The 24,329-nt window shown below is 38.0% G+C and overlaps 2 protein-coding genes across 4 annotated transcripts in view; one reads left to right on the top strand and one right to left on the bottom strand.

The window, feature by feature from the left end:
- The window catches only part of lin54 (lin-54 DREAM MuvB core complex component), a 34,364-nt gene extending 16,865 nt beyond the window's left edge, over nt 1-17,499 (top strand). For all 3 annotated transcript variants that reach the window (XM_052116755.1, XM_052116753.1, XM_052116754.1), the window contains exons 9-14: nt 483-574; nt 693-764; nt 2,763-2,865; nt 3,379-3,516; nt 3,759-3,955; nt 14,615-17,499. In XM_052116755.1, the coding sequence (XP_051972715.1) occupies nt 483-574; nt 693-764; nt 2,763-2,865; nt 3,379-3,516; nt 3,759-3,955; nt 14,615-14,813 (801 nt within the window). In that variant the 3' untranslated portion in view covers nt 14,814-17,499. The remainder of the gene's footprint in view (nt 1-482; nt 575-692; nt 765-2,762; nt 2,866-3,378; nt 3,517-3,758; nt 3,956-14,614) is intronic.
- Nucleotides 17,500-17,510: 11 nt separating this feature from the next.
- Nucleotides 17,511-24,329, bottom strand: part of ppwd1 (peptidylprolyl isomerase domain and WD repeat containing 1) — a 39,715-nt gene continuing 32,896 nt past the window's right edge. Inside the window, exon 12 of the mRNA XM_052116757.1 lies at nt 17,511-17,925. The gene's annotated coding sequence lies outside the window, so the exon portion shown is untranslated. The remainder of the gene's footprint in view (nt 17,926-24,329) is intronic.

Raw genomic sequence — 24,329 nt, 5'->3', positions numbered from 1 at the left:
AATTACACAATCGAGTCAGACTCTCCACACTCTCAAATTACTTGTAGATTTGTGTATATCTGAATATTTAGCAATATAGTTCAAATGGATTGTTTCTATAATATTAATCAACCACTTCAAAGCAATAGTTTCCATCATTTGAAATTTGATTACTTCATTTGCAATCCTTCATTGGATTGTAGTTCATTGTCTCATTATAGATGTTAAGTACACAGTCTTGAAACTTTCTTCTTCTCATCTGATTTTCAAATACTTATTTGCTTTTAAGTTTGTAATGTTATGATTCACCTCTGAGCTGGTTGGTTTGGTCCATGGTTTAGGTTTTTTTACTCCTTATAGACACAATGAATATAAGGTTTTGAAAAATCTGAGTCAGCTGAATAAATCTTAATTGCTGAGCCCTTTTTATGTCAGTTTGTCATGGAACGGGATGTGTATGTTTGGTTGGTTTTGTGAGTGTCTCACCTTTCTTTTTGCCATAGATCTCCCAGCCTACATTTGTGACTTTGACCAGCAGTTCCACCTTCTCAACAGCTACACCTATCCAGACACAAGCCCGGCTTTCCCTCAATGGGTACGTTTAACAAACACAACAAACATCATTTGTTCAGTTATTACTAATCCACTCTACACTTTATGATGGAACCCATTCATTAGCCCACTGGTTTCATTTTACTTGTGTTTTATTACAGTTTGGCAACGGCTGAAGCAACTTCAAGGCAGAGAAAACCTTGTAACTGCACACGGTCACAGTGTCTGAAATTGTATGTACATCACAGCTTTTGTTTCCATTCTCTAAAATTTTTAAACAGCCCACATTAAAGATGTGACTGGTTTCAGCAGTTACAAAGTTTCCAGATCCCAGCGTAGTGCGATATTACGACAACCTCTAATTTATCTGCCTGCAGTTCAGTTCCCCTCCTGTCAAATTCACCCATATGGACAGTTTTTAATTCTCATCGGACAAGCGTTGGTATGTTCGGCCTTCATATCCGCTATGTTAGTGTGCATTTTTAAGTGAATTCATTACAGTGTGTAACAAATTATTAGAATTTTCCTGGGTAGTAAGTGTTATTTCCTAATTGCTTATGCCTGAAATGTGTAGAAAATGACTATTATTCCCCACAAACCTTGCTGTTGTGGCCAGGACATGGATATTTAGAAATGTACCTATTTCCAAAGAGAAAACCACCGAATTTGTGTCTTTTCGTTCACATAAAGTCTGGAAAAACAACAACATATGAATTCAAATGAACATGTATTTATAGTAAAGTAATACAAAAATGGCTACAAAAGATTTGGAAGCGAGTAGTTTTTCAAGATTTACGATTATACTGTAAATCACTTTCACGAATCAGCCCCCAAATGTGGTCTCCCATCATGTTCTCGTTATACTGTCCTTGGTAGCGCTGTTCATAGTCCACTATATCTTGATGGAAGTGCTCGCCTTACTCATCCGTGTACACTCCCATGTTCACCTTGAATTTATCAAGATGAGCATCAAGGATATGGTCTTTGAGGGACATCTCGTGATTGCTGTATTCTGTTTTCTGTTTTCTGTGGTGACCGCCTCGGAACCCTTGTGAGGGTTGATGAGACACGCTGACACTCTTCTACTGACATGGCTTGTAAAACACATGTACTTCGAGCTTGAATTGCTCCCATGGTAGAAAAATACATACTTTTTATTATGGCATTTATGTACGAGACAGGAATGATTAATTGCGTAAATAGTTTTTTAAAACGCCATTTTTTATTTTATTTAATTAATCACACTAAATTAACGTTAAAACGATTGTCGAAGTTTGCACCCCCCTTGCAAAATCTGCTAAATGTTTATCATTAAAAACAAATACCAGTCAGCGCTTCAGCTGTCCAGGCAATGCACCTCATCAAAGTTTGCTCCCACAAACTTAATTTGCGCTCAATGACAGCTGAACCGAGCACAACAGAATACAGGGATCTCGAGATTAGTATTAAAAGGTTTCAAACTACGTTTAACTTGACTAATCGTCCTAAAAACACAATGCTGAAAAAAACTCATGAGACGGGACGCAACCAAAATGAGACACTCCAAAAGTGACCGTCTGATGCATGAGTACACAGACCAACATTTAAAAATAGAGGAAAGTAGGTCAATTATAGGTTTATGTTAAATTAAATGGAAATAAAACAAAACCTTTATTTGGGAGCCTTACTCAGTAAATCTTGGTAATAATCGAGTAATCATTCAGGACCAACTAATGGAGTATTAAAAATACTGCTTGAAAATTGCATATGTATTTTATTTTGCTTATTTGCCTCCTGTCGGCAATGATGAATTATACTGTACTTTCCCTCGAATTTCTCACCAAATCACGCAGTTACAACGGAGACATTAATGCATTATCAGTTGTAATGCATGTAATGAGAATTAAATGAATGCATATTTTTCATTTCATTTTGTCAAAAGAAATTCAAAGTTTGTTGAAGTCGTCAAAACGAGTTACTTTTGTGAATGAAACACAATTGAAATTTCACATGTGCACGTCATATTTTATTTTTACATTTACAATCTGAAGTCATCATCAGTTCTTGGCACAAATACATTTAAAAGTATCAATCAATTACTCGTTTTATGTGGGTTAGAGTACTCGACTAGAAAATGACTTGAGAATACCAATCCCTAATGCAATTAACTAGTTATTATAGTTTCTTTCTTGCCGCCAGTAATTGACAAAGTTTAAAGTGTTGTGTTTTTAAATAATTTCTGTTCTCCACAGGTACTGTGATTGCTTTGCTAATGGGGAGTTCTGTAGTAACTGCAACTGTGTTAATTGCTTCAACAACCTTGATCACGAGAGCGAGAGACTCAAGGCCATCAAGGTAACAAGTTACATTTTTTTCCATAGAGCTCCGTTGTCTTAATCTTGGAGAGTGTCGTTACTTTTTGTCCTTCTTCCTATGGGACGGGACAGGATAGTCAACTAGTCAGTTTATGAAGATTTTAGTTAGACAGTTGGTGTAATTAAAAGTCATTTAACATTTATATTGCTATGAAACAGGTTTTGGTGGACATGATCCTAAACTGGCCTAATTAAATAGGGTTTCCTTAAGACTGACTACTCGATTAGGCCAAGGCCTATAGTTATTAGATGAACAACCTGTCTGTTATAATAATAATTGAATAATGTGGAGAACAGAGGGTTAAGTACTCATAAATTAGTAATTCAACTAAACAACCTGAGAGTTTGTGTCTCTTTATGACTGATTCATTGAAAGAACCAGCTCATTATAGTTATTTGTTTGTGAGTCGGTCCAGCTGTTTGGTTGCACTGTATGTTTGATATTGTGTTTGTCAGCCTCTTATTAACTGCAAAGTAATGCATTTTCTTTCAGGCATGTTTAGACAGAAATCCAGTCGCTTTCAAGCCTAAGATCGGCAAAGGCAAAGAAGGCGAGTCAGACAGGCGACACAGCAAAGGCTGCAACTGTAAAAAATCTGGCTGTCTGAAGAACTACTGTGAATGTTATGAGGTAAGCATAAACACAGGAGGATATGTTAAGCAGATTGTTAGCCTCAGTCAACATCAACTTTCATTTCAAAAATAAATTGCAATGAAAGTGAATGGTGACTAAGGCTAACATTCTGCCTGACATCTTTTGTGTTCAATAGAAGAAAGGAAGTCAAATGGGTTCGGAACAACACGTGGGTGAGTAAATGATAACAGAATTTTATTTTTGGATGAACTATCCAGTCTATTGTCTGTTCACATTAGGCAAAGATCATGTGTTCGTCAATCTGCAAATGTATGGGCTGCAAGAACTTTGAGGAGAGTCCTGAGAGGAAGACATTGATGCACCTGGCTGATGCCGCGGAGGTGCGCGTCCAACAGCAAACCGCAGCCAAAACCAAACTATCCTCACAGATCTCAGATCTGCTCACGAGAACCACACCAGCCATCACCAGCGGAAAGTAAGACTTACCTGAACTTTATCATGAATTCTTTAAACTATTGCTCATTAAGTCTGCCAATTGGGCAGATTAAATTCACATTTTTACCTTAAATAGTTTCAATATTTAAATTCAATTTGAGTTTTAAAGTCAGCTGATTTTTAAACTGACGTCGTTTCCTTAGTCCACAAGGGAGAGCATTGACTACATAAACCACACAGCACCGTGCTATATTGCAAAGAACAGTCCTGGATGTTAAAAAAAGAGCATTTCATTTTCAGCTAATGTGCATAAAATATATAAATACGTTTTAGTCAGTCCATATTCTCAAATGTTAAGTCAAAAATAAAATGAGGGTGGAAAACGCTTCAATATTGCACTGATGCCACTGTATAATACCCCAGACTCAAGCTTTCATAATAAAAAAATATTTCATTACAGTTTTATGTGTGGTAGCAATATTCCCAGATAGCAGTGGTATTCAGCTTAACTAACTGAAGTGGCTCAAACTATGAGCCGAGGCCAGAGCCTGTTCAAACCAGGGATGCACCGATACCACTTTTTCTCTTCCGATTCTGATATTGGAAATCTCATTATCGGCCGATCCCGATCTGAGACCAGTGTTGTTTTTTGCATAATCAGTTTAGAATAGCTTTACATTATTGTGTGGAACTAATTGAGTGTGCTCTTTAATATGTAAAGAAACACAAACCTCAAACTACACTCAAACTATACATGTAAATGTATCGCTTATTAAGACACACTTCATTATTAACTAGTATACTGGATAATATAACAGTAATTCCTGATTAAAAGTCATCAATAGAATAGAATAGAATTTTATTCTTGATCTTGGCAGTAACGAACATGACTAACACACAGTATTGCATTTGGATCGGGCTCATCGGACCGATACCCGATCTGTCTAAAAACGTCAGTATCGGAGCTGATACCGATCCAGGTATCTGATCGGTGCATCCCTAGTTCAAACAGACGGTTTGTTGAATGCGCTAGACGAATTTCTTTTTTTCACTTTGTTTTAGTTTATTCAGCGTCTTGTGCAGGGGTGCTGTTTTTTAGATGTTGTGTCTAATTAAAAAGAACTTGAAAAAGCATATTGAGACTCCTGCTTGTAAACTGTATTGTCGTGCTGTCTCTAGACAATTTTTTGCAGAAGAATGCGCTCGATCTGAAGTCATCGTCAGTTCTTGGCACAAATATACAATTTCAATGCACAGTTCTAGCATTCGAAGGTGTTTTTTTTTTTTTTTTTTTAAATCCAACAAATATTCACATTTTGAATTTTACATTGACAGCCATATTGCTCATACAGGTCCTTCTCAAAAAATTAGCATATTGTGATAAAGGTCATTATTTTCCATAATGTAATGATAAAAATTAAACTTTCATATATTTTAGATTCATTGCACACCAACTGAAATATTTCAGGTCTTTTATTGTTTTAATACTGATGATTTTGGCATACAGCTCATGAAAACCCAAAATTCCTATCTCAAAAAATTAGCATATTTCATCCGACCAATAAAAGAAGTGTTTTTAATACAAAAAAAAAAAAATCAACCTTCAAATTATGTTCAGTTATGCACTCAATACTTGGTCGGGAATCCTTTTGCAGAAATGACTGCTTCAATGCGGCGTGGCATGGAGGCAATCAGCCTGTGGCACTGCTGAGGTGTTATGGAGGCCCAGGATGCTTCATCCAGAGTGTTGGGTCTTGCGTCTCTCAACTTTCTCTTCACAATATCCCACAGATTCTCTATGGGGTTCAGGTCAGGAGAGTTGGCAGGCCAATTGAGCACAGTAATACCATGGTCAGTAAACCATTTACCAGTGGTTTTGGCACTGTGAGCAGGTGCCAGGTCGTGCTGAAAAATGAAATCTTCATCTCCATAAAGCTTTTCAGCAGATGGAAGCATGAAGTGCTCCAAAATCTCCTGATAGCTAACTGCATTGACCCTGCCCTTGATAAAACACAGTGGACCAACACCAGCAGCTGACATGGCACCCCAGACCATCACTGACTGTGGGTACTTGACACTGGACTTCAGGCATTTTGGCATTTCCTTCTCCCCAGTCTTCCTCCAGGCTCTGGCACCTTGATTTCGAATGACATGCAAAATTTGCTTTCATCCGAAAAAAGTACTTTGGACCACTGAGCAACAGTCCAGTGCTGCTTCTCTGTAGCCACTGGTTCAAAAGTGGCTTGACCTGGTGAATGCGGCACCTGTAGCCCATTTCCTGCACACGCCTGTGCACGGTGGCTCTGGATGTTTCTACTCCAGACTCAGTCCACTGCTTCCGCAGGTCCCCAAGGTCTGGAATCGGTCCTTCCCCACAATCTTCCTCAGGGTCCGGTCACCTCTTCTCGTTGTGCAGCGTTTTTGCCACACTTTTTCCTTCCCACAGACTTCCCACTGAGGTGCCTTGATACAGCACTCTGGGAACAGCCTATTTGTTCAGAAATTTCTTTCTGTGTCTTGCCCTCTTGCTTGAGGGTGTCAATGATGGCCTTCTGGACAGCAGTCAGGTCGGCAGTCTTACCCATGATTGCGGTTTTGAGTAATGAAACAGGCTGGGAGTTTTTAAAAGCCTCAGGAATCTTTTGCAGGTGTTTAGAGTTAATTAGTTGATTCAGATGATTAGGTTAATAGCTCGTTTAGAGACCCTTTTCATGATATGCTAATTTTTTGAGATAGGAATTTTGGGTTTTCATGAGCTGTATGCCAAAATCATCAGTATTAAAACAATAAAAGACCTGAAATATTTCAGTTGGTGTGCAATGAATCTAAAATATATGAAAGTTTAATTTTTATCATTACATTATGGAAAATAATGAACTTTATCACAATATGCTAATTTTTTGAGAAGGACCTGTACTTAGGAGCCAAATCTATGGACCAGGCTATTGTAGAGACCAGGGGTGGGCAACTAGCACTTCAAAAAAAAATTCTGTTGATTTTATTTCACACATGAGTTTATTTATGTGTCATTATTCATTTAATATCAGACCACTGAGGTGTGTGGGGGGAGATTGTTTGGAGGGAAGGGTTTAAGTTAATTTGATTCTGTATTTCCTGTTATGTTTATATTTAACCTATCATTGGAATCGGTTAAAATGGGTTAATATATTAAAAAACATATTGTAATGCCTATTTTTGGATAAGCCAGTCAGTGAATTGAATGCTTTATACATGAAAACGACTTTCTCTTAAATAACTTTCTCTTTATTTGGAACATGACAAACAGTCAGCGTGAATAGTTTTTTTTTATAAATCATAAATAATTTTTTTAATTAGAACTATATATAAAGAACTACAAAAAATTGTAGAAAAAGTCATGGATATTTCTGTAGTTAATTCAAATTATTCTAGATATGTGTTGTTCTAAAATATAAGTCATGGATATTTCTGTAGTTAATTCAAATTATTCTAGATATGTGTTGTTCTAAAATATAAGTCATGGATATTTCTGTAGTTAATTCAAATTATTCTAGATATGTGTTGTTCTAAAATATTATATTTGCTAAAAATTGGTCTTGTATAGTGATGTACTGATATGGAATTTTTTGGCCTGATGTGATAACCGATAATTCACAGCTCATTGTGGCCGAGAACCGATCATTTACAGCAGTGTTTCCTGTACCATTATTGAGCCACGGCGCTTCACCACTACTGAATATCCAGTGCAACAGCAAAAGAAAAAACTGAAGTTGTGAACTTGCAGTCTGAATTGAATGTGATGAAATAATGCAGAAACAACACGTCTATGTATTGAATTTTGTAGGGCTGAACGATCTATCGAAATAAAGTGGAAATCAAGATATGACCTTATGTGAATATTAAACTACAAAGGGCTGTAATGTGATTTAATCAAACAGTCTGCACGCAATGCTCATGAAGCGGTTCTGTGCTCACTCCACAAATTTCATGTCATGCACAAAATAACAGACGTGTTGCGTTGTGTCGGTTTGGTAACGTGTACTGACCGTATTACATGTACAGTGCTCCAAATTCACTTTAATTGTTCAATACAAGTTTCTATAGAAATTTTAAACAACCCTATGACACCAAGTTTTTGTTAACAGCAAGTGTGCAACGTTGGAGCAATCTAATTTTGCCTCCTTCCATACTGTAGTGTCCATCTTAAAAATACAGCACCAAGAAAGGCAGAAATAGCAACAACAAAAATGTATTTGCCTTGTGTAGAACTGCTCAGCTGCAGTGTGAAAGAAACACTTAAACGGCTAATAGGCTACATCTCTCTTTTCTCTAGAGCAGTTTTAATAAATATGTAATATACATAAACAATAATGATAGTAATGTTAATACTATAATATTAATAATATACATACAATTTTAATATTATCATCAATCTCTCTTTAATATACATATTATATAATATCAGGATTTCTTTTGGTAATTTTTATTTTTAATAAACCTGTTGAGTATTGACTTGTACTCTTAAAGTAATAATTCACTAAAAAATAACATTTCTGTAATCACTTACTCACCTTTGTGCTGTTGCAAACCTGTATGATGTTCTTTCTTCCATGGAACTTAACAGGGGATGTTAGGGAGAATGTTAGTTTCAGTTACTATTCTCTTTTATAGCATATAAGATGCAGGTACAGTGAATGGTGACTGAGACACACTGCCTAATATCTACTTTAGTGTTCCACGAAAGAGGCAAATTCATACAGACTTGAGGGTGAATAATGACAGAAATGTAATTTTTGGGGGAGCTGCCCTCTAACTATGTTAAAGTATTTAATAAAGGTATATTCCAAGAACAACAACATAAATATAACTCAACACATGACTGCATTACATCTTGCTGGTAACAGGGTGTCCGCGGGGTTTTAAAAAGTGATAAATCAAAAGTGTCAAATTTAAGGCCATTAAAAGTGTTAAATGTGGTCTCAGAGGATTATTTTTTCCAAATTAGGTATTATTTTTTTCAGACTATCAGGTGTCCTAATTCTGATTGAAATTATATCTACGTTCGCGTTATTTCGTTTAAATATGGGCTTTAGCATATCTCCGCACATAATCAAAGATCTTTCGTCTCCGTCTCAATTTATGTTTGACGCTGACGTCATATTCAGTGGTCGTTCGGCATCATCTCAGAACACTGCGCGCTCAACAGAAGTGGCTGGCTTACGTTTTATTTAAGACTTGCTTCAAGGCATATCTTCAACGACTGGACAACCATCGTCGTCTTCATGGGCAAATGCAAGTTTTCTGGTAGCTGGGTGAACGACCCAGCGTTTAAGGACTGGCTCAGGCCTGTAGTAGGGAATAACAGGCAGGCTTATTGTTCGGTGTGTAAAAAAAAAACATCAATGTCAACTGGATGGGAGCTAACGCACTTCGGTCGCATATGCAATCCACTAAACATAAAAATGGAATGCGTTCTCGGAGAGAGCAGTTAATTCTACCAATCTCAGCTGTCTGTGCGGCTGCACCACCACCGCCGCCGCAAATTAGTGCCACTGTTGGCCTACTGGCCAACGCTACGGCTCTAGCAACGTCTGACCTCCGGGTGGCCATGGGCGCCACACCAACACTGCGCGCGGAGGCTCTGTGGTGTCTGAACACTGCAGTTAAACACCACTCATTGAACTCCAATGAAGGAATTTCGGAGCTGTTTAAAGAAATGTTTCCCGACTCTGACATCGCGAAGTCATTCACGTGTGGTAAAGACAAAACCCGGGTACATCATCAGATTTGGATTAGCATCGTTCTTCAAAAAACAGCTTGTTGATGGCATCTACAAGGCTGGGCCATTCGTGTTGATGTTTGATGAGAGCCTCAATCAGGCGTCAAAGAAAAAACAGCTTGACATCCATGTTCGATACTGGGAGGATGACCGTGTCCAATCCAGATACTTTGGATCTCAGTTTTTGGGACATGGAAGGGCCGAAGATTTGTTGCATCACATAAAGGTAAGTTATTTTTTATATAGCCCTACTTACGCTCTATCCTGTGATCACTCATTTGAAGAGTTATTTATTCACAAAGATTTTGTATATTATAGGATGATGTTGGCTAATTTACTGTTGGTTACACAAAATAATAAAATTGGCCAAAGTCCTGCAGTTACTTGAATGAAACATGTAGGCCCACCTGCATTTATTGACCTGTGGGGTATAGCTCAAGGTACAAGAAAATTATGTTTTTAGTATTTTGTTAAATTCAACAACTTATCACAGTTATGTAAGGGATAATGTATAGCGAGGTTGTTATAACGAATGCTACCACCCGACAGGATGACTAGGAGCCCGAAGCGGAGGGATCTTAATCAGCCTGAAGGGGTGGTATTCGCTATAATGACCGCCTCGCTATACATTATCCCGCTTATTACATGGCTACCTACCAAATAAATCAATAATTTGACGCAAAATATTGATTTAAAAACGATTGTTTTGCTTCCGCTAAAGAAAATAGTCCGTTCCGTCTCTGAACTGCGTCCATGGCAACACTCTGTTTTTCATGGCAACGCTCTGTTATACTAAGCAGCGTCTGTTATCAAGAAATAACAGACCGCATTCTACATTGGAATTCTACCAAGCCATGTAATAAAGAAATTTAATATTTGGCTCAGGTTTTGTTGTTGGAAAAAAAACACTAAATAATTTAATTGCTGAATTACCAATTATTAATTGAAATCAAATGTGTATGCAGTAATGCTTCTCCTTAACCAACCTTTGTGAATGTTGAGATCTATCTGAGATCCTGTTGAGATTCTGCCAGAGCGTTTTACTTCTGTCACATGGACAAGCCACCGTGGAGAGGGGCTCCTCCATTAACAAGGAGGTGGAAACCTGTAACCTTCTAGGTGAATCCTTGGAGGCACTGAGGTTAATCTGTGACAATGTCAGTAGCTGTGGTGGTGTCCTCAAGGTGCCTTTAACCAAGGAACTGCTGGCTTCTGTGGCCTCAGCAAGGTCCCAGTACAGGCTCTACCTGGAGCAAGAGCGTAAAAAGAGGGAGAGTGATACTCAAAAACAGAAAAGGAAGGCCGCGAGAGGATCTAACTACAGGAGCTCAAGCAGCAACGCAGAGTCCTGGATCGAAGTCTGTGCCATCCTTGAAAATGATGCCAACAAATTGGCCGAGGAGGCAGAGGGAAAGCTGGGTCAAAAATGGCCCAGCTAATCACCAAATCAAACACACTTAGAAGGAGACACAAGGAGAAAAAAGAGGAACTGGTCAAAATGGACAAAACTATTGAGGAAAAGGCCATGGAATTAAGGCACTTTCCATAGGATTTTATGCCCACAAGTTCATATTAGGGCTATAGCACAAGTGCAAACAATAGTTCACCAGTTCATGTAGTGGATGCCAGTTTGTGAATCAGCAACAGTTCATAGAAGATGCCAGTTTGTAATGCATCAACTTGCAGTGAATGCCAGCCAGTGTGCTGGAACTATCCATTCTCTCCATTGCACATTTTATGTAGTTTGTTTTATTTTTATTTACTAAGTGAAATAAATATGTGCAATATGTTGTCAACATCAGTCTCTAAATCTATTCTTTTTTGTATGTTATATATGTCAAAATCTGTGTAAATAATAGAAAGGTCGCTGATTAACACTTGCAATTCAGTGTCGTGATGGTTTTTTAAAAAATTCTGAAGGTAGTAAAAAAGGTATTAAAAAGTAGTAAATTTAACTTAAGGATTGCTGTATATACCCTGTGGTAAACGAGTGACTGAAGAAAAGGGCCATAATATAGACTGTATACTTCAAAACATCATTCTATCTGAATTAAAATGGAGGTAAGCATTGAGAAAAGTGATATTTAGGTCAGATTGCTGTAAAATATCAGATGTTTTAGTATTTAAAAATACTAACTGCGTAACTATACCCTCCCTCCAAGTTGACTGGGTTCCAAAAAGTAATGAGGTAAAAGTGGGCCCCATTACAAAGTGCACATTCTGATGAATCCTTCACTGAATTAGAGTTCATATGACAGCATGTAGCTAACTATAGATGAACTTCTGCAATAAATGTTTTGTTATTAAATAATTGTAATGTTACTAATATATGTAAATATAATAAAAAAATACAAATTAATATAATATATATTATAATCATTATATAAAACATTGGGGTGGGGGAGGTGGTTGGCAGAGCATTTACCCCCACTGCAAGAGCTGAATCCTGTAGGAAACACTGATCCACAGCTCATTGTGGTCGATACCGATAATTCACAGCTCATCGTGGCCGATACAAAAATTCCCTGCTCTTGGTGGCCGATACAATAACCGATAATTCACAGCTCATTGTGGCCGATACAATAACCAATAATTCACAGCTCATTATGGCCAATAACCGATAATTCACAGCTCATTGTGGCCAATAATGATAATTCCCTGCTCATTGTGGCCGGTATGATAACCGATAATTCACAGCTCATTGTGGCCGATACAATAACCGATAATTCCCTGCTCATTGTGGTCGGTATGATAACCGATAATTCACAGCTCATTGTGGCCGATACAATAACCGATACTTCCCTGCTCATTGTGGTCGATATGATAACCGATAATTCCCTGCTCATTGTGGTAGGTATGATAACCGATAATTCACAGCTTATTGTGGCCAATAAACGATAATTCCCTGCTCATTGTGGGTGGTATGATAACCGATAATTCACAGCTTATTGTGGCCAATAACTGATTATTCCCTGCTCATTGTGGTCAGTATGATAACCGATAATTCCCTGCTCATTGTGGTCGGTATGATGACCGATAGTTCACACCTCATTGTGGCCAGTAAACGATAATTCCCTGCTCATTGTGGGTGGTATGATAACCGATAATTCACAGCTTATTGTGGCCGATACAATAACCAATAATTCACAGCTCATTGTGGCCAATAAACGATAATTCCCTGCTCATTGTGGCCGGTATGATAACCGATAATTCCCTGCTCATTGTGGCCGGTATGATAACCGATAATTCCCTGCTCATTGTGGCCGGTATGATAACCAATAATTCCCTGCTCATTGTGGCCGGTATCATAACCGATAAATCACAGCTCATTATGGCCAATAAACGATAATTCCCTGCTCATTGTGGCCGGTATAATAACCGATAATTCCCTGCTCATTGTGGCCGGTATGATAACCGATAATTCCCTGCTCATTGTGGCCGGTATGATAACCGATAAATCACAGCTCATTGTAGCCGATACAATAACCGATAATTCACAGCTCATTGTGGCCAATAAACGATAATTCCCTGCTCATTGTGGCCGGTATAATAACCGATAATTCCCTGCTCATTGTGGCCGGTATGATAACCGATAATTCCCTGCTCATTGTGGCCAGTACAGATAACCGATAATTCACAGCTCATTATGGCCAATAAACGATAATTCCCTGCTCATTGTGGCCGGTATAATAACCGATAATTCCCTGCTCATTGTGGCCGGTATAATAACCGATAATTCCCTGCTCATTGTGGCCGGTATGATAACCGATAATTCCCTGCTCATTGTGGCCGGTATGATAACCGATAATTCCCTGCTCATTGTGGCCGGTATGATAACCGATAAATCACAGCTCATTGTGGCCAGTACAGATAACTGATAATTAACAGCTCTTTTTGGGCGATACAGATAACTGATAGTTTACAGCTCATTGTAGCGATACGATAGCCGATAATTCACAGCTCTTTGTAGCCAGTACCAATAACCAATAATTCACTGCTTATTGCGTGCGGCCAGTACCGATAATCAATCATTTTACTTTTTGCCTTTTAATTCTTTAAACTGGAGCTGCCAGCTAATTAAGAACTACACACTTGAAACAAAGTAGTTGTTATTTAAAGGTTTGGAATCTGGACTTCACAGGCAAGAAAGTGTTTCTTCTTGTGACGTTTATTGTCAGTTGGCAATCCAGTTTATGGTGCTTATGGAAAAGTTTATGGAGTTGGCAATCCAGTTTATGGAGTGTGGAGCGAAAAAGTCTTTCAATGCAGCTGAAGATGAATTTGGCTAAATTTCTTCAAAAAGAGGTCACACGCATCTTATATAGGATTCAATTCTAAACTGAATATACTTTAAAGGTAGCTAACCTTCTGCAGTTTACTTGTAAACAAACAAGTTATGTGCAATTCATTCTTGAGGTATAACAAATATGTGGAATGCAGTTCTGCCCCATTAATGGAATGAAATGTATATTGTGATAAATATCTATATCGAACAATATGAAAAACAAGTGATATCATCTAGTGACACCCAACCCTACCAGAACTGTGACTACATTAAATTCTGTATGGTGATTTGAATGAGAAATCAAAAACATTACATTTGCATAAATTGTATTGTATCTATTTATATGAATATTTCCACTATCTAGATGAGATGATTGTGCACCCCTAGTCTTGTGTAGAGTAAAACTTGTTTGCAAGTCATAGTAAAGTAAAATTTGAAAGTGCAATGTTCTTTTCCACAAATGAATCATACATTTGAGTGATTTTTAAAAATCCACATCCAGTAATCACAAACAGCTGGAAAGGTTGTGGAGAAGTCATGGAAATCCATTGGTCACAAAGTGTTTTATCCCTGCACTTGATAGCATTTTAGCTTTAGAAAATGATATCTGTGTATTCAGTCAAGTTCTTATATGATCTTTAAATATGTCTTGCCAGGTTGCCGTACACATTCGTAACTAAGGAAGTGGTCGAGGCGACATGTGACTGTTTGCTGGAGCAGGCTGAGCAGGCGGAGCTTGCCAACCAGCCTCAGGCCATGGCAGAGCGCCTCATTTTAGAGGAGTTTGGCCGCTGCCTCAGGAGAATCGTCAGTTTCGCTGGCAAATCCAAGACTGACTGCCCCATCAACTGCTAGAGCCGAACCTGGCAAAGCTGTGACTGAGAGTCCTAGCAGGGAACGGTCCAGGGCCAAAGCCCTTTTGCTGAATTTGAGGGCCACTGGGGTCACTTTTACCGGCCCCTCATATGGATACATGGGGCTATCCAATACAGAGCGACAAACCAGAGCTTCCCATTGGCCTCTGAATTCTGTTGGGCATCTTTCAAGCTGCGGACATGTGATATTCAAAAGGGAGGACTGCTGTACTGCAGCTCCTGTGAGTGGGCTTGCACTGTTTGCTTTCCTAGAAGGGGTTTTATTTTTAGAACTAACAATCTGAACAATTTTAAGGTAGATTTATTTTTGTTTTCCACTTTTAAAATGCATAATCATGGCATTTGTTTGTCTTTTAAAACTGGATTTTCATGTTGTCGTAGTCTGTCCTCATAAAAAAATATTCTTACTGCTAAAAACCTCAGAATATATTAAGATACTAAACAAACTTCCCTGCACATGTCATTAGCTGTGAAATCATGACTTGTATCACAGTAAGTAGCCTATACTGTAGCTTCATTGTATTTATTTGCTTGTTGAATATTTTTGGCTACTACAAAAGCTCTTTTTTAGTGCTTGTATCGAGTTCTCTTTCGGGAGACATGGTTCATCATAACGGCACTGTTTGGTTTGTTTCCAAGCATGCAAAAGTAAGGCAAGGTTAAGTTTGGATATAACAGGTAGAGAAGGCAGCACAAGATTTAGACAGAGCTTGAAACTGTTGATCTCTGTTCAGGTGTTCTGGGTTTAAAAGCTTAAGAGTCAAATTACCTAAAGGAGAGAAGATCCGTTTGAATCTTACTGAAATAACTGCTTTACCGATGTAAAAACAAATTAATCTAAATAAGCTTTGTAATCATCAAGTTAGCATTTTGAAGGCTTGTGTTTAGAATACACTCAACACTTTCATCTTCACTATCTATGATTCTCTCAGATAAAATAAGAAGAACCCTGGTAATTTTGGAAATTGTCTATTTTTTAGATTTGTTTGGCTTTTTTGGGGTTCACTCACTGAACTCTGTTATTTGTTCCCATTTAAAGAGATATTTCGCCTGAAAATAAAAATCTGTCATTCACTCACCCAAGCCTTTATGACTTAACTGACTTTCTTTTCCCTTGTCACCATTTACTTTCATTGTTTGGAGAAACAAAAGATGCATTTAAAGAGATGTTCACAGAATAAAGTGAAGTCTTATGGGTTTGGAACAACATAAGGGTGAGTGAATGTTTATTTTTGGGTGAACTAGCCCTTTAAGACAATTATAATTTGAAGTATATTATAAGCTGTTTCAGATCTTAGTTGATTGATCCAAATGTTTCTTTCCCTTACCCAGAGTTGGATTAACTGTAAACTAGAGGTCAACTGATAGTGGATTTGGCTGATACCAATAACTACTGGTAAGGTGATGGGAAAGGCCAGTAACCGACGGGACTTAAGTATAAACAAGCCCAAAACACACCAGGGACTCTTATTTTGAAATGCTGAAAAAAATATCAGCATTTCAGATAATTTTTGCAGATAACCGATAGATTAAAAAATCAACCGATATATCTGTCTACTTTTACTGTAAACTATTTGACCTATGCGTAATGCTAAAGCACTTGACAAAAACTTGACAAGTTCATGTTACACCCCAGACTCAGAAAAAAACCAACATATTTTGCAATATTCTTTTTTCATGGTGACATTTTCCTAAATTAAGCATATTTTTGGTGATGCAAAAAAAAAAAAAATCTCATTATTGTGGAAACCATTTGAGGACAGGGAGAAAATTTTGTTTTCTGAAATAGTTTTACTTAAAAAGTACCTTTTATCATACTCTTATGAAAATTAACAATTGTTTTAATAGAGTAACCATATTTGAACCATGATATTTATAGTAAAACCATAGTAATAATACAGAGAAACAAAAACTATTGTAAAAACAAAATTATAATAAATCATAATCGCCCAAAATGATTTTTATTAAATAATCATTCTGCCAAAAAAAGTTTACTACAGTAAAACAACAGAAAGGTGAGGATTTTTATTACAATAGTTTTCTAATTTTTCTAATTTAAGTTTACTAGAGTTGTACAATGAAAATCATGATTAAAATATGGTTAGTGTAGTAAAACCATGGTACATTTTGTGGTTTTACTACAAATACTGAGGTAAAAACAAAACAAAGTTATTATGAGGGAATGCAAAACTATTGAGAGGAAATACAAACTATTTCTGAAAATAAATTCCCTCGTATGTACATTTGTTGTACTGCCTTTATGTGGATGCTTATTTAAATAATCCGATTTTTTTTTTTTTACTATAATACAGACAAAAATGACAATAACATTAAAGACAAAAAAGTAATACATCTAAATGCATTACAGTAATGGGATTTGGGGAAAATGTGCTTAAATTTCATTAATAATGTCATATCAAATTTTTTTATGAATATTTTTATTTTGGGGTGAAATGTGACCTGGGCATGTTTTTGTGAGATCCCCATATGTTGCATAATGAGGTCTTAACACTCAACACTTAACCCATGCTCAATTAAAGTATTTTTTATTATATAACAAAATATCAAACCAAGTGCTAAATATTTAATTAAAAGCCAAAGATTCCATAAAAATTTGGACGTAAAGACAGTATTCACACACACTCACTGACCACTTTATTTGATACACCTGTACATCTACATATTCATGTGATTATCTAATCAGCCAATCGTGTGGCAGCAGTGCATACTATGCTGATACGGGTCAGGAGTTTCAGTTAATGTTCACATCAACCATCAGAATGGGGGAAAAAATGAAATCTCAGGGATTTCGGCCGTGGCATGATTGTTGGTGCCGGAAGGGCTGGTTTGCTGAGATTTTCACACACAACATTCAAGGAGTGTGAAGAGAATGGTGCGGAAAAACATCCAGCGAGCGGCAGTTCTGTGGGCGAAATGGCTTGTTAATGATAGAGGTCAGAGGAGAATGGCCAGACTGGTCCAAGCTGACAGGAAGGTGACAGTAACCCAAATAAACAGTTCTATGTAGAAAAGCATTTCTGAACATGCAACATGTCGAACATTGAGGCGGATGGGATACAGCATCAGAAGACCTCTCCGGTTACCACTACTGTCAGCTTACAGGAAACTGAGGCTGCAGTGGGCACAGGCTCACCAGAAATCTGGACAGATTGAAAAACATCGGCTGCTATGACAAATCTGAATTTTTGCTGAGGTACACAGATGGTAGCCCCTCTCCAGCCTCCGTTTTCTGTTCTTGACTGACAGAAGTGGAACCCAACATGTTCTTCTGCTGTTGCTGTTGTTCCATCCGCCTCCAGATTCGACATGTTGTGCATTCTGAGATGCTATTCTGCTCACTACAATTGTACAGAGCGGTTATCTGAGTTACTGTAGCCTTTCTGTCAGCTCAATGTTTTTGGTTTTTTGCACCATTCGCTCTACAGACTGTTGTGCATGAAAATCCCTGAATGATCAGCAGTTACAGAAATACTCAAACCAGCCCATCTGGCACCAACAATCATGCCATGGTCCAAATCACTGAGATCACATTTTTACCCATTCTGATGGTTGATGTGAACATTTACTGATGCTCCTGACCCGTATCAGCATGATATTATACACTGTTATACATTATTACACTGCTGCCACATGATTGGCTGATTAGATAATCGCATGAATAAGTAGGTGTACGTGTGTTTCTAATAAAGTGGCCGGTGAGTGTATAAAACAATAGAAAAAGTAAAGTTCTAGATGTGTTATGTGAAAATGTATGTATATGCCACTTGGTTTGTGATTGTATCTACTGCAAACACACTCATGTTTAAGTGTGACAAATGGCCCAAATACTTCAAGTGAATGTAGTTTTAAAAGCAAAATAACGAAAGGTTTTCTGTGGGTTAAGTTGGTGCAGATGGTTAATACATAGTCAAACTCTATACCGCAATCAAAATACAATGTGAATTTGAATCAGTTGCAGTTAAGATACAGATTTCAAGAATTATTAAATGGTGAGAAACCAAGAGGACACAAGCAGCATGCTTATTTCAGGAGCCATTTTTCAGATTTAACTTCGTTTAGTGCCTTTTGATCACAGGTCAGTTCCTTCATCAGTCTGTATAACCAAGGGTAAATAATGCAAACTCTATTGACTGGTGTGTGTCTTGGAAACTGTCCCAACCTCATCTGAGAATTTGAATCAAATGTATGTTAGTCAGCTTTGTCAGGAAGATCAGAAGGCTACTTTATAACAACCATATCTTACAACCAAAACATCACAGAACGTTTTACTGGTTGCTGAAAGCAAGTTTTAACTGTCACAAAACCAGACCATTACATTGTTGTAAAACCATGCAATTCTCAGCTCTACAGGTTACGGTTTGTGATCTCATGCCCTCGGCACGTTTTGTATATCTCACTATTAAAAGGACAGTTTAGTGTGTGCCTGTACTGAAACATCACTGGGTTGTTTTCTCAAGACCTTGATGGAAAACAGTTGGTGCCAGTTGGTATGCCTTTATCTCCACCTCTATACTCGGGGCATTTTGTATGTAAATATATTCATAATAGTAATAATAAAGACCGGTGCATTTGTTAAGCTGCATGAATGCTGGCAATTTGAAAAGCTCTGCCAAACTGTACCAATTCATATTGCATTATTGTCTTTCAATAGCTTTTTTTGGGAATGGTCACTTTGATTATTGTCATTACACATCTTCACAAATACATGCCCTCAGTATGTGTTTTATAAATGCAAAATTGATTGAATGGCTCTTGTTGTGTATTCTTCAAGTATTCATTTCCTATAGATAGATATATACAGTATGATGAGATGTAGTGAAAATAACAGTAACCAGTGCAGGGTTCTTCGCATGTGCCATCCAAACACTTAATCAGATTTATCCATTTTAGTTGTTTATATTTATTTTGAAGGTTTGCATCATTTATGTTGGTAAAAGGCATACTATTTTAATCCACAACTTTTCTTCCTCTGAATGCCAAGAAGATGAAGATAAACTCTACAAGTGTTCATAACTTTTTTACATAGCCAATGTTATGTTGTATAAATGTAAATGAAAACATTAGTACACCTTTGTACCTTTCTGAAAATTGTGATGGGTGTTTGTTCTTCAAGTAAACCCCATGACTAATGTATAAATGTTTATCATGCTCAGTTGTGAGGTGGATGAGTTTTGTTGGTGTGACTAATGCTACAATGTTCTTATGTATCTAATTCGTATTTTCCTATCTTTTTCCCCTCACTACTCCTTATATGGTATTTGAGTTTGTTTTAATTATTTAATATACCATGTAAAATCTAGTCATTTTTATTTGTGTAGCGCTTTTCACAACACACATCTTTTCAAAGCTTCTGTACAGAAAATCATGCAATAACAGAAAATTAAACTGTAATATCTATAAATTCTTAGTCATATATAAAGTCTTAAAGCTCTACACCATGTCTATCCACATGATTAAAGTACCTTGTGTCATTCAGAATTAAAATCTTCTGAAGCATCAATGGAAGACCTTTATTTTCATTTATTGTGCTTGCAAAACACACAAGACCTTCAGTATAGTGAACCTCAACCTTATATTGAACAATATGAAAATTAAAACATGGTGAAATATTTGATATTAAGCCTGTCAACATCATAAAAAGCTTGCTATTCCATTAACCCTCCTATGCTATTTTGTCATTTTTGGCCAAAATAAACTTTCTAAATTAACAAAAATGGGTTCCTTTATCTGAGCAGTTCAATACTCGGTGACTTTTCCTCCATTTGCCATCTGAGCATGCAAAAATAAATAAATAAAAATGGGCTTGATTCGATGTCTAAATGGTCATAACATTTTATTTATTTTTTTACATCTTTCGTATTTGTGGTCAACAATTCCCAACCATTGAAGATGAATGGGAAAGACAAAAAAAAAAAATGATAGAAATGACAGGGTGAGACTCTAGAACATCCTCAGTGCAAAACATACACACACACTTACACAAACACAAGAATGAACTGGTGAGACTATAACACAGAGCTTATGTATTGTTTTTTACATTTGTCCAAAAAAAAATCTGAACACACACACTCCGAAATGAAGGGGTGAGACGATAACTCCCAATGCAGAACACACACACAGAACCAGGGCATCAATAAGTGGAGCTCTAAAACCATGTTTTTTAATTGTTGGCATTACAAGTCATCTGTTGTTTTCCAGCTGATGACAGCAGTCTCACACACACATACACATTTGCTAAATAAATAGTTACTATAGAAAGTTTGAAATTGCACATTTTGTTTTATTCTCTAATTGAATTTTCAGAATTTTACAGTTCATTTGTTTTTTTTGTACATTTTCATTACATAATTATGCATTTACTTTGAGTTATGAAATGTTTATGTTTTAAATAAATCATTGGGAAAAAAAAAATGATTATTCTGTGTCTTCTCTTTGTAACATCATGGTCAGATTTGATTGAAAACAAAATTACATTAACTGCAAAAACTGACACTTCAAATCAATTTTAAAATGCTAAACTTTAACAATAGTTTGATAATGTCTAAATATATATCCAAATGCATTTCTTGTGATACAATATAAAATTAGGTTATAACAAGCCATCAGACTACATTTACATTTACATTTACATTTACATTTATTCATTTGGCAGACACTTTTATCCAAAGCGACTTACAAAAGAGGAAACATAAGTGAATCATCTTGAGGAGACAGTGGTACGAAAAGTGCCATATTACAAAGTTTCACTATCGTCAGAATAGTATACAAAACAGATTTAAGTGCAACAAGATGATTTATAAATATATATTTTTTTGTGACCGGTTAAGTGCTTTTGGAAAAGATGTGTTTTAGCCGTTTTTTGAAGATAGAGAGTGAGTTAGCTTCACAGATTGAGGATTCACAGTTGTTTTGGTATGACAAGGCGACATTCCTTAGCCGACCGCAGGCTTCTGGTGGGAACGTAGCTCTGCATAAATGTTTTCAGGTATGAAAGAGCAGACCCAGTGACTGTTTTGTATGCCAGCATCAGGGCCTTGAATTTAGTACGTGCATGAACCGGCAGCCAGTGGAGAGAGACAAAGAGTGGTGTAACATGTGCTCTCTTAGGTTCATTAAAGACCAGACGTGCTGCTGCATTCTGGATCATTTGCAGAGGTCTAATAGCACATGCAGGAAGGCCTGCAATGAGAGCGTTACAGTAGTCCAGTCTAGTTATGACAAGGGACTGAACGAGCAGTTGTGTGGCATGTCCAGAGAGGAAGGGTCTTATCTTCCTGATTTTGTAGAGTGTAAATCTACATGATCTTTCAGTCTTTGAGATGTGGTCTGTGAAATTTAGCTCATCATCAATGGTTACCCCTAGATTTCTGACCATTTTGGAAGGCGAAACGGTAGTTGGACCCAGCTGCACTGTGATGTTGTGTTCAACAGCAGGGTTGGCTGGAAAGACAAGGAGTTCGGTCTTGGCTGGGTTGAGTTGAAGGTGGTGTTCCTTCATCCAGGCTGAGATGTCTGCCAGACAGGCAGCGAGTCGAGCGGTCACTGTGGTGTCGTTGGGCTGGAAAGACAAGTAGAGTTGCGTGTCATCAGCGTAGCAGTGGTAAGAGAAACCATGTGACTGGATGATGGGTCCCAGTGATGTTGTGTATATGGAGAAGAGAAGTGGCCCAAGCACTGATCCCTGAGGTACCCCAGTAAGTAACTGATGTGGCTGTACCTCCCCTCTCCAGGCTACCTCAAAGGACCTTTCTGAGAGATAGGAGTTGAACCATTCAAGCACAGTTCCAGTGATGCCCAGTTTAGAGAGGGTGGAGAGTAGGATCTGATGGTTGACTGTGTCAAAGGCTGCAGAAAGGTCCAGCAGAATCAGAACGGATGATCTGGATTCAGCTTTCACCTGTCTCAGCGACTCCGTGACAGACAGCAGGGCAGTCTCAGTGGAGTGTCCACTTTTTAAGTCTGACTGATTGTCATCCAGCAGCTTGTTCTGTGAGAGATCAGATCTGATTGAAAACTGCCCTTTCAAGTGTTTTTGCCATGAATGGGATGAGAGAGACTGGTCTGTAGTGTTCTATCTGCGTGGGGTTAAGTGCAGGTTTTTTCAGCAGCAGGGTTACTCAAGCCTGCTAAAATGTAGTGGGAAAAGTGCCTGCAAGAAGTGATGTGTTAATTATGTGTGTAAGTGCTGATAGGATGGACGGAGAGATGGCCTGGAGAAAGTGTGATGGAATGGGGTCAAGGGAACAGGTTGTGGGGTGGTTGGAGAGGAGGAGTTTAGAGACCTCAGTGTCAGTTAAAGGAGAGAACATAGAGAAAGAAGAGTTGCATACAGGAGGAGGGTGTTTGACAGGGTGTGCTGCAGTGAATATATTGCTGATGGCTGTAACCTTATTAGTAAAAAATGAATATATCTGCTGTCAGTGATGTGTCAGGTGGTGGAGGGAGAGGGCAGAGAAGTGTGTTGAATGTTCTAAACAAGCTACGCGTGTCTGTGGTGCTGTTGATCTTGGTCTGGTAATATGAAGTTTTTGCAGCTTTAACGTTATCTGAAAAAGTTGCAAGCAGAAGCTGATATTTACCTAGATCAGCTGGATCTTTAGATTTCCACCATCTCCTCTCAGCTGCCCTGAGATCAGTCCGATGTTCACGAAGGACGTCAGACAGCCAGGGGCTGGGTGGTGTAGTATGTGCTGGTCTAGAGGAGAGAGGACAGATGTTGTCTAGATTAATGTAGAGCTAAGTGTGTCTGTGGCAGTGTTTACATCAAGCATGGAAAATTCATTTATTGTGGGAAGAGAGGCAGAGACATCAGTGGAAAGGCGAGAGGGTGGGAGAGAACGGAGGTTACGGCGAAAGGAAACCAAAGGTGGAGTCGGTTTTACAATGGATGGGAGAATCATGTTGAATTGAACAAAGTAGTGATCAGAGACATGTAAAGGTGTAACAAGAATATTTGAGGTGGTACAGTTACGTGTAAAAATGAGGTCCAGCTGGTTGCCCGACCTGTGAGTTGCTGTGGTGTGTAGTCTTTCCAAGTCAAATGAGGCCAGAAGAGTATTCAGTTCAATGGCCTGGGGCTTGTCTTGGTGCATGTTGAAATCGCCAAGAACCACAAGTGGACTGCCATCCTCTGGCAAGGAGGACAGCAGGACATCCAGCACCTCAAGAAAGCTTGTCAGCTGACCTGGGGGGGCGATAGATGACAACAACATGTAATTTTGTGGGTTGCATTGTAGTAATGGCATGGACTTCAAAAGATGTATTGTTACATAGTGAAGCCTGTGGTGAAAAAGTCCAGTTATTATGAATGAGCAAACCTGTTCCCCCACCCCTACCAGTATGTCGAGGGGTGTGGGAGAAGGAGAAGTTGTTGGAGAGAGCAGCAGGTGTTGCTGTATCCTCAGGACTTGTCAGATGTCTCTGTCAGTGCCAGGATGCTGAGGGTGGACTGTGTGGCGAAAGCTGGGATGAAGGC

Source organism: Xyrauchen texanus, chromosome 44, assembly GCF_025860055.1.
Source record: "Xyrauchen texanus isolate HMW12.3.18 chromosome 44, RBS_HiC_50CHRs, whole genome shotgun sequence".
Lineage (NCBI taxonomy): Eukaryota > Metazoa > Chordata > Actinopteri > Cypriniformes > Catostomidae > Xyrauchen > Xyrauchen texanus.
The sequence above is the reverse complement of the archived record's forward strand: the minus strand, read 5'-3'. Positions and strand labels throughout refer to the sequence as shown.